The sequence below is a fragment of the Sprattus sprattus genome (genome assembly GCF_963457725.1).
Source record: "Sprattus sprattus genome assembly, chromosome: 3".
NCBI classification, from domain to species: Eukaryota; Metazoa; Chordata; class Actinopteri; order Clupeiformes; family Clupeidae; genus Sprattus; species Sprattus sprattus.
In genome coordinates, this window is record NC_137922.1 from 25,972,375 (window position 1) to 25,983,548 (window position 11,174).

Consider the following 11,174-nt stretch of genomic DNA (forward strand, 5'->3'; position numbering starts at 1 on the left):
TCTTGGTCCAGAGCAACAACCACATGCTTCAGACAATGTGTGTGATGGTGACGGTGATGATGATGATGATGATGATGATGATGATGATGATGATGATGATGATGATGATGATGATGGAGACGACGACGACGACGACTGCGACGGCGACGGCGACGGCGACGGTGATGGTGATGGTGATGATGATGTTGATGGTAATGGAGACTGGAATGAACAATCTGACTACCCGACTCCTGGTTAGGGATTATGGTGAATGACATCATTAATTTGGAAAGTGAGGTGCAAAGTGGGTTGAGGCAGATCTTCCTTAGGGTAGGAGATTAAAGTCCCTCCCACAAGGGCTGATTATTCATTGCAGAAGTGTGACCTTTTAACTTTAGGTAATCCACTTTAGGTAAATGGCTTGTCTTTCATGACAACACTGCACCAGTTCTTCTTCTCTGTGAGTGTGTGTGTGTGTGTGTGTGTGTGTGTGTGTGTGTGTGTGTGTGTGTGTGTCTGTGTGTCTGTGTGTGTCTGTGTGTGTGTGTGCTCAGACTGAAGTACTGCGGCAGTATGTATTTGTTTTTTTTGTTTGTTTGTTTTTCCAGCCATGCGGGGTGTCCTACTCCTCTGGCACAGTATCTGAATGCAGACGGAGAGGAAGAGGAAGAGGAAGAGGAAGAGGAAGGGACAGAGGAGAAGAAGAGACAGAAAGAGAGAGAGATGAAGAGATGGAGGGTATAAGGGAGAGAAAGAGAAAGACAGAGAGAGAAAGAGAGAGAGAGAAAGCGAAGAGTTGTGCCCTTTTCCCTGATGCCCAGAGGCAAAGAGAGATTGAGAGAGAGAGTGAGCGAAGGACGGAGAGAGAGTGAGTGAAGGAGAGATAGTGTGAGGGCAAAGGAAGGAGAGAGAAACAGTGAGGGATGGAGATAGAGAGAGCAAGAGGGAAAGAGAGGAAGACAAAGATAGTGAGGGCTTGACGGTAAAACCAGAATAGAAGAAGGAGAGAATAAAAGAGGGAGAATGGAGAGAGGTGAGGAGGAGAGAGGGAAAAGAGAGAGAGAGGGAGAGAGGGGGAGAGGGACAGGGAGAGAGTGAGAGAGGGAGAGAGAGAGAGGGTGAGAGAGAGACAGAGAGAGAGAGGGAGAGAAGGAGAGGGAGAGAGAGAGGGGGAGAGAGAGAGAGAGGGAGAGAGAGGGAGAAAGGGAGAGGAGACGAGAGAGAGAGAGGGAGAGAGAGAGTTGGAGAGGGAGAGCGATGCTTGGCTGCACTGTGCCCATGTGACTATCTCTGCAGTGTGAGTCGCTGGAGCGCATCAGAAGCAGCAACAGCAGCAATAGCAGAGACTACGTCACAAGTCCCCACTCACCTTCAGAGGATGAGCCAGCACAAGCCTCAGCCAGCGCACACACACACACAGACACAAACACAGGCATGGATACACACACGCACGCACACACGGATAGGCATGGATACACACACACACATAAAAATGTACAAACACACACACACAGGCATGGATACACACACACACACACACACACAGAGAGAAATGCACGCACACACACACACAGTTCACACACACAGAGACACACACAACAGACAGGACTGACACAGCAGCTAACGCCAGTGAGAGGACATCCTAATTATATCAGCCCTCTGCTCTGACTGAGCACTGGGACCCCAGTCATGCTGAGCTCAGTGTGTGTGTGTGTGTGTGTGTGTGTGTGTGTGAGTGTGTGTGTGTGTGTGTGTGTGTGTGTGTGTGTGTGTGTGCGTGTATTTCTGACAGAGCACTGGGACCCCAGTCATGCTGAGCTGAGCACCCAGACTGCAGCGGACTCAAATCCCAATCTGTCAGCGCACCACCGTGGGTCACTGAGCTCCTTCAATCTCCTCACACGTGCCTCTCGTGTGTGTGAGTGTGTGTGTGTGTATGTGCTCACACGTGACACTTCATTTAATTTATTCTCCCTGTTTTCATTCCTTTTTGTGGCTTCTCAGTACAATTGCTCTAGCACTGAAATAACCTCTGTAGTTACAAAACTGTTTTTAAATCACTGAAGATGAAGCCGAACAGCATGAGTGTGTGTGAGTGTGTGTGTGTGTGTGTGTGTGTGTGTGTGTGTGTGTGTGTGTGTGTGTGTGTGTGTGTGTGTGTGTGTGTGTGTGTGTGTGTGTGTGTGTGTGTGTGTGTGCTCACCTCTGTCCAAACAGGAGTGTAGACTTGGTCTCGGACTCGTTGTACACGGACGGGGAGCAGCAGATGATGATGGTGGTTCTGCAGTTTCCTCCAAGAGAGTCCTGGAGGATACGGGTCATCTTGCTGTCTCTGTATGGCACGTGGGTTTTCTGCAACAACACAGTCACACACACACACACACACACACACACACACACACACACACACACACACACACACACACACACACACACACACACACACACACACACACACAAACACACACACACACACATGTCTGTACGGCATGTGGGTTTTCTGCAACAACACACACACACTGAAACACACTTCTGCAACAACACACACACACGGAAACACACTTCTGCAACGACACACACATACTGAAACACACTGCGGCAACACACACACACTGAAACACACTGCTCTGTCTCGGTACGGCACGTGAGTTTTCTGCAACAACACACACGCACTGAAACACACTTCTACAACAACAGACTGAAACACACTGCTCCTCTATGGTAGGTTTACCATTCAAACAGTTTAGGAAGGCAAGGGAAGATCACTGCAGACGCTAGAATGTCAATACATCAAGGTGGTGTGATCTTACTGAATGAAGACTCAAGGATCATGATGGAAATAAATCGTCAGGTTTCTGGTGATTCCTATGATCTTACTGAATGAAGACTCAAGGATCATGATGAAAATAAATCGTCAGGTTTCTGGTGATTCCTATGATCTTACTGAATGAAGACTCAAGGATCATGATGAAAATAAATCGTCAGGTTTCCGGTGATTCCTATGATCTTACTGAATGAAGACTCAAGGATCATGATGGAAATAAACCGTGAGCGAAAACTGTGAGGTTTCTGGTGATTCCTGCGTTTGCAGACTATGTCTCAGGCTATCAACAATAAATAAACATCCACTAATCAACACCCAGCTGCAGTAACAACCACACACACACCACCCATCTGCAGAAGAACAGCAGAAACAACTACACACACACACACCACCCATCTGCAGATGAACAGCAGTAACAACTACACACACACACCACCCATCTGCAGATGCACATCAGTAACAACTACACACACACACCACCCATCTGCAGATGCACATCAGTAACAACTGCACACACACCACCAGCTGCAGCAACAACTACACACACACCACCAGCTGCAGCAACAACTACACACACACCACCAGCTGCAGCAACAACTACACACACACCACCAGCTGCAGCAACAACTACACACACACCACCAGCTGAGGTAACTTCTACACACACACCACCAACTGAGGTAACTACTACACACACACCACCCAGCTGCAGCAACAACTACACACACACCACCCATCTGCAGTAACTACACACACACACCACCCAGATGCAGTAACTACTACACACACCACCCAGCTGCAGTAACTGCACACACACACCTCCCAGCTGCAGTAACTACTACACACACCACCCAGCTGCAGTAACTACTACACACACACCACCCAGCTGCAGCAACAACTACACACACACCACCCAGCTGCAGTAACTACTACACACACACCACCCAGCTGCAGCAACAACTACACACACACCACCCATCTGCAGTAACTACACACACACACCACCCAGCTGCAGTAACTGCACACACACACCACCCAGCTGCAGTAACTGCACACACACACCACCCAGCTGCAGTAACTGCACACACACACCACCCAGCTGCAGTAACTGCACACACACACCACCCAGCTGCAGTAACTGCACACACACACCACCCAGCTGCAGTAACTGCACACACACACCACCCAGCTGCAGTAACTATTACACACACCACCCAGATGCAGTAACTACTACACACACCACCCAGATGCAGTAACTACTACACACACCACCAGCTGCAGCAACAACTACACACACACCACCCAGCTGCAGTAACTGCACACACACACCACCCAGCTGCAGTAACTGCACACACACACCACCCAGCTGCAGTAACTACACACACACACCACCCAGATGCAGTAACAGCTACACACACACACCACCCAGCTGCAGTAACTACACACACACACCACCCAGATGCAGTAACAACTACACACACACCACCCCGCTGTGTTCCAGCATCTTAAGGGCGGTCGGTCCCAGACTGCATCAGAGCGGATCTGGGCCTGGTTTGGCCCTGATCTGGGGTCCAATTCAATTCAGTTGTATTTATATAGCGTCAAAACAATAAAACTGTCACACAATAGTGATATGGAAAGCCAAAAATGACATAATTAAAAATAAATACATATGTAAAAATGTGTGTCATAAATAAATAAAATGACTTAAAATGCACCAAAGAAAAGCATTAGAAAAAATATATCATGCAGTTATGAGAATGGAAATGGAAAATGAGTCCTTTTTATTTACTGTTACATTTATTTACGCTTACATTAATTCCCAAATACATTTCTTCCTCCTTTTATTTTTCTATTTATTTACATATTTTTAACCGTACTATTTCCCCTACCGTATTTATTTCTTCTCGCGCCTTTTTACATTTCTTTCTCCTACATTTACATTTCTGGCTGCATTTATTTCTGGCTGCATTTATTTCTGTATTCATTCTTGTCTCGGTATGCAAATGAGGTGGGCTATCATTGGCCGGCGCACCGTCTCTCGCATTGGTCGAGCTGCTTACCCCACTCTCCCCATCTGTATTCTTATAACCAAAGCTATGCAAGCTAACCAGCTAACTCACGTTAGTCACCTTACCACCTTCAAACACACATGTCACCTTCACACACACTGATCATACCCAAGCTGTCAACCTCAACTTTACACGTATGAGGTTTATTGTTTTGTTTGTCATGGTTCAGTTAGTTTAGCTAACGGAAGCTAAGCAGTGCACAGTTAGTTTAGCTAACAGAAGCTAACCAAGTTAAACAGTGCACTGTTAGTTTAGCTAACAGAAGCTAAGCATGTTAACCACAACCAGTGCACATCAGCAGTTGAGATCCTTGTCCGCTCTCGTCAGCTCGGTTGTAACGTGAACTGCAGGACGTGATATATAGCTTTTGCAGAGCTTTGTCAACACAATATTCCCCCTAATGACAAGTGAGAAAAAAATCGCTGGATTTGTCACCCAAACTCATGAAATCAGGCCACACATAACGTGAGGATTGTAATAACTCTAAGGCAATGTGTGCAGCTCTTTAACTTTCTCAAAAAGTTGATAGATAGTCTCTTTATTGATCCCTCGTGGAAATGAACTGTCGTGCATCTACAATTAAAGTACTATACACCAAAGCTATAAAATGAGACGTTTGGGTCCCCTATTTTGTTGCTACATCCCACAGCACAACAGGTAGCGGGCATCTTAGTTTGAGTATGGCGTATTGTAGCAAGCGAGCAGGGTAAGAAATCTGGAGTCAAGGTCTCAGCCACATAGACATCCTATTACGCTCAGCCATCTCTGCGAAGCCTCGAAGCTCCCTCGCCACCATACTCCAAGTGATCGGTGGATTCATTAAAAAAAAATTTTTGATTCAAATTGCATCAAAATAGCTTTCAATCTCTTCCGATCTCTCCATACAGCTTCTCAGTTCTCACCTACACTTAGGCCAGAGGCCTAGCGAGACCAATGAGCGACACGGTGCGCTGGCCAATGATAGCCCACCACATTTGCATACCGAGACAAGAATGAATACAGAAATAAATGCAGCCAGAAATAAATGCAGCCAGAAATGTAAATGTAGGAGAAAGAAATGTAAAAAGGCGCGAGAAGAAATAAATACGGTACGGAAAATAGTACGGTAAAAAATGTGTAAATAAATAGAAAAATAAAAGGAGGAAGAAATGTATTTGGGAATTAATGTAAGCGTAAATAAATGTAACAGTAAATAAAAAGGACTCATTTCCCATTTCCATTCACATAACTACATGATATATTTTTTCTAATGCTTTTCTTTGGTGCATTTTTAGTCATTTTATTTATTTATGACTCACATTTTTACATATGTATTTATTTTTAATTATGTCATTTTTGTCTTTCCATATAGTGACAGTGGCAAAGAAAAAACTCCCTGTCAATCACTGTTTGTCATGGTGACGCCTGATGACATTGACACAGAGAGAATGACCCAGGCACTCACGGTTCCTTCGGCCAGTGCAGAGATGACGTTACCCAGGGCGGACAGGGACTTGTTGATATTTTTAGCCTCGTCCAGCACAGCTCCCTCCGCTCCTGTTTTACTGACCTTAAAGAGCAAACACACACCAGGGAAGGACACAGTCAGGACACACATTAAAGTCATTAGAGTGTTTTTAATGTTTTAATGCAATCAAGGTGACAAAGCTGGTATTCATTCCAACCCAACAGAACCGAACATTCAAACAGAACAAGAACTTCCAGACAGTTCCGAAAGTTCTGTCATTCTCAGAGCTGATTAAATTGCATATGCAGCAGCCACATACCTCAAATATTGATAGATTTTTTTTTTTGTATATATACCTATATATTTTCAGAAGAATTGTTTATGAATGTAAACTGAATGGTGACTGAATGGTAGTTATTTGTAGAGAAATCTGAATGGCTTGTCTCTCCCTTACTTTCTCACTTCCTGCCAGGTCCACCAGATAGAGCTTCCCAGAGAGCTTCTTCTCCGTCTCCACGTTCTCCTGCTTGATGTTGATCAGGAAGATGCTGTGGCTTCTGGAGCTGTGCTCATTCATGTCTTCACATCAGAATCACAACAGAAAATCAGAATATCACCATGGTCCTAACTCAAATAGAAAGGGTTTCTGGGAAATGAGTCCCCATTCATAACACACTAACCCAGTGTACATCCCCACAAACCTACATTTAGACCAATAAACCACACTAAAAAAATGTAATAAGAGAGAGACAGAGTCATACTTGTGACAGCGACATGGCGATTGGCTTTCCCCTCATCGATGACATCCATCACCTCCTCGGGGCTGGAGACAAACCGCTCTGTGCAACCCTAGAGCAGCACATAGAAGCATTTACATTCAGACTCTCATCTTTGGTGTCTTTCTTCATAAGCAGCACATAAGCACTTCTCATTCAGATTCTCGTCTTTCTTCATCAGCAGCACACTGCAGCTCTCTCAGACAGTCTCGGAGACGCAAAAGATCTGATTTTACCCTTGTCTTAGTGACCACATTTAAAAGCTGGAAACGATCAATAGTTTCGAGATAGACTAATATTATAAAGCAGAATGTGGAGATTCACACTACATCATTTATAAGGACACACACTGTGCACTCATGTGTTAATAAGGACACACACGGTGTGCTCATGTGTTAACTTTGCCCTTGAAGTCAGCTGAGAGACTCACCTTCATCACACTACATAATTTTTCAGGGGACACACTGTAATAATAATAATAATAATAAATGTATTTATTGTGCACTCTACATTCAGATGAATCTCAGAGTGCCACAGTACAGAGTAAGAACATAGTTAAAACAAATTATAATAAAATACATTTAAAAAGTAACAACCGTCTTTCTGTATAGAAAACCTTTTCGGCCAGTCTTAACTGTGCTCATGTGTTAACTCGGCTCCTGAAGTCAGCGGACAGACTCACCTTCACGTACGGCACTCTGTTTTTGTCCTCATGCACGGCCAGGTTTGTCTTGGAAACTGCAAATCACACGGAGGTCCTTTAGTGTGTCCAGAGACTGAGTAGAGTTTATCAGGTCATCAACAACCCCAAATGGAAATCACACACCGAATCACCAAAACACCAAAATCACCAGCACAGATAAAAAGATCTTACCGTCCAGCAGGTCTCTTATTTTGTCCATGTAGATTTCAAAATACGAGACCTAAGACAAAATGCAGACAATGGCGTCATGTTTGTTAGAGAAACCTACAAAGACTATAGCTGCACACAAGAATGTGATTGAGTATCATCATCATTGATTATTCAGGGAGAAGTGAGCACAGGGCTCTTTTGCAGCAATGCCCTGACTGAGGCTACAGAATACAGAAGAACGATAAATAAACAAACCATAACAAAACAAAACAGACAAAATAAAAAAAAATACATTAAACAACTCAGAATTTAAGTATATATATAAAAAAAACATAAAGTAAAAAATAAAATAAAATCAGAGTATCAGTCAGCTCACCTTGATGTGAAACTCCAGGTTCTCGTCCATGGAGTAGATGTGGTCGAAGATGTCGTGTGAGATTCTTGGGATTATCCCCATCAGCTGGGGGTCGTGCAGCTTGCCCTGGGGAGGAGAGCGGAGTCGTCAGAGGCACCTTTAACATGACTGCTTATTAGCAATTACCATTTAGTTATTATTAATAATAACTTCAGCTTCAAACTTCTCAGCCAGCATAAAAGCACCCAACAACACAGCCCACTGTGCCGCTTGGTACCTAACACAGTCCACTGGGATGCTTAGCTGGGACATGTACTGGATCCATCAAAGTACAGTAACTCAAGTCGAAGTACACTGACTCGTGTCTAAGTACACTGACTCAAGTCTGAGTACAGAGACTCAGGTCTAAGTACACTGACTCAAGTCTTAGTACACTGACTCAAGTCTAAGTGCAGATACTCAAGTCTAAGTACACTGACTCAAGTCTAAGTACAGAGACTCAGGTCTAAGTACACTGACTCAAGTCTTAGTACACTGACTCAAGTCTAAGTGCAGATACTCAGGTCTAAGTACACTGACTCAAGTCTTAGTACACTGACTCAAGTCTAAGTGCAGATACTCAAGTCTAAGTACACTGACTCAAGTCTAAGTACTGTGATTTAAATAAAACACAATGCGCCTCACGGTAGGAAAGAAAAAGGGGGGGGGGGGACTCAGTTCTAACTACAGAGACTCAGGTCAAAGTACAGTGACTGAAGTCTAAATATTGTGACTTAAGTCAAAGAACCGTGACTCAAGTCAAAGTACAGTGACTCAAGTCTAAATATTGTGACTCAAGTCAAAGGACAGAGACTCAGGTCTAAGTACAGTGACTCTGGTTATTTAATGAAACCTAATGAATCATTCTCACCTCCATGGTGTGGGTCTTCCCAGAGGAGGTCTGCCCATAGGCAAAGATGGTGCCGTTGTATCCTCCCAGGACATCTGAAAACACAATATATTTATATCTGTGACTCTTACTGTGATTATTACAGAGAGAATGAATATTTACCATTCACCTTATTAAAGTTACTGTATAAAGAAAAGAAATGATCACCCCCATCTCTAAGCGCACATAAACCCACCTTTGACAATCTGTTTGGCACAGGCATCATACACATGTTCTTGGGCAGTGTTGGGGGGCAGGACCCGATCAAAGACGTAAGGTTTCCCCTGAGAGAGAGAAGGAGAGGATAGAGAGAGAGAGAGAGAGAGAGAAAGAGGAGAGAGAGAGAAAGAGAGTGTGAGAGAGAGAGAGAAGGAGAGGAGAGAGAGAGAGTGAGAGAGAGAGAGTGAGAGAGAGGGAGAGAGAAAGAGAGGGAGAGAGAGAAAGAGAGGGATAGAGAGAGAAAGAGATGAAGAGGAGACAGAGGGAGAGAGAGGAGAGAAGAGGAGAGAGACAGAAAGAGAGAGAGAGAGAGAAGGAGAGGAGAGCGAGAGAGAGAGAGAGAGAGAAGGAGAGGAGAGAGGCCATGTCAAACCTGATCCTCATTTTAAAGTAAGTTACTGTAATAGCAGCTCTGGCACGGGGCCCAGTGCAGAGGTGCAGACTGTTTGGAAAGTGAAATATTAGCCTTCAATTTCTATTTTCATAAGTAAAAGTTTTGTCCTAAGGGAGCCTGACAACCTAACCACATACAAGCTTTAAGAGTTAATAACAGGGACGAAAGGGGACAGAACAATCCCATGGACTCCACTAGAAAGACCAGTCCACTGAATACAGTCTTCTTGAATAACCTACTTGCTTCAATACAACTGCCATGATGCATTTTAGAAGAGAGAAACCTGATGTTGTTTCCCAGGGTTCCACCTTAACTGTGAGTGGCAATCATGAATTTTGTTAATTGGTGAACTAATCATTGCACACATACAGCCACACGGTTACAGGCCCATGGTTACAGGCCCACGGTTACAGCCCCACGGTTACAGGCCCACGGTAACAGGCCCATGGTTACAGTCCCACGGTTACAGCCCCACGGTTACAGCCCCATGGTTACAGGCCCACGGTTACAGCCCCATGGTTACAGGCCCATGGTTATAGCCTCACAGTTACAGGCCCAGGGTTACAGCCCCACAGTTACAGGCCCATGGCTACAGCCCCAAGCTACAGCCCCAAAAGTAATAGCCCCACAGCTTTCTCACTGATCTCCGAGACACCCTAAAGGGCGGATAAAAAGTACCAAGTACATCCACAGTCAAACATTATTCCACAGAAACATGCTGACCTCAGCACTACTTCATACCTAAATGCTGATGCAGGGGCAATATCAAGGCTGCAGAAACACAAACACTGCCAACATTTAACCATTAACATAAACACACAAACAGCCTACACACTAACACACAAACAGCATACACACTAACACACTAACACACACAGTGCAGCTCAAAATAATTGCAGGGCCTCCCCTCCAGAATGGATGTCAGTGACATTACAGAGGGTGCTCTGAATGCTGGACTGGACTTGTTTGCTATCCTCTGACTGTAAGGACCACTGCCACTTCCCAGGCAAAGCAAACGCGATACTGAACCATCATTTACATTTACATTTATTCATTTGGCAGACGCTTTTATCCAAAGTGACTTACAAGGATGTACAGTATATACATTCTACATCTACACTTATGGCACACTGCACATCAGGAGCAATTAGGGGTTCAGTGTCCTGCTCAAAGGTGCTTCGACAGTGAGGACTCGAACTAGCAACCTTCTGATTACTAAACGACTTCTCTACATCCTGTACCATTGTTGCCCCACGCCCCATCATGTTATGACTTGTCACCAAGTCACCAAGGAAGTCATTGTCACCAAGTGATGCATCAAGGTACA

The 11,174-nt window shown here is 44.6% G+C and overlaps 1 protein-coding gene across 1 annotated transcript in view; it reads right to left on the bottom strand.

Moving 5' to 3' along the window:
• Positions 1 to 11,174, bottom strand: part of LOC308363106 (kinesin heavy chain-like) — a gene marked incomplete at both ends in the record, with an annotated part of 29,287 nt that overhangs the window by 17,101 nt on the left and 1,012 nt on the right. The window contains 9 exons of the mRNA XM_080835881.1: positions 2,183 to 2,331; positions 6,320 to 6,424; positions 6,777 to 6,901; positions 7,084 to 7,171; positions 7,781 to 7,836; positions 7,973 to 8,021; positions 8,328 to 8,432; positions 9,217 to 9,290; positions 9,431 to 9,518. Of these exons, the coding sequence (XP_080692007.1) occupies positions 2,183 to 2,331; positions 6,320 to 6,424; positions 6,777 to 6,901; positions 7,084 to 7,171; positions 7,781 to 7,836; positions 7,973 to 8,021; positions 8,328 to 8,432; positions 9,217 to 9,290; positions 9,431 to 9,518 (839 nt within the window). The remainder of the gene's footprint in view (positions 1 to 2,182; positions 2,332 to 6,319; positions 6,425 to 6,776; positions 6,902 to 7,083; positions 7,172 to 7,780; positions 7,837 to 7,972; positions 8,022 to 8,327; positions 8,433 to 9,216; positions 9,291 to 9,430; positions 9,519 to 11,174) is intronic.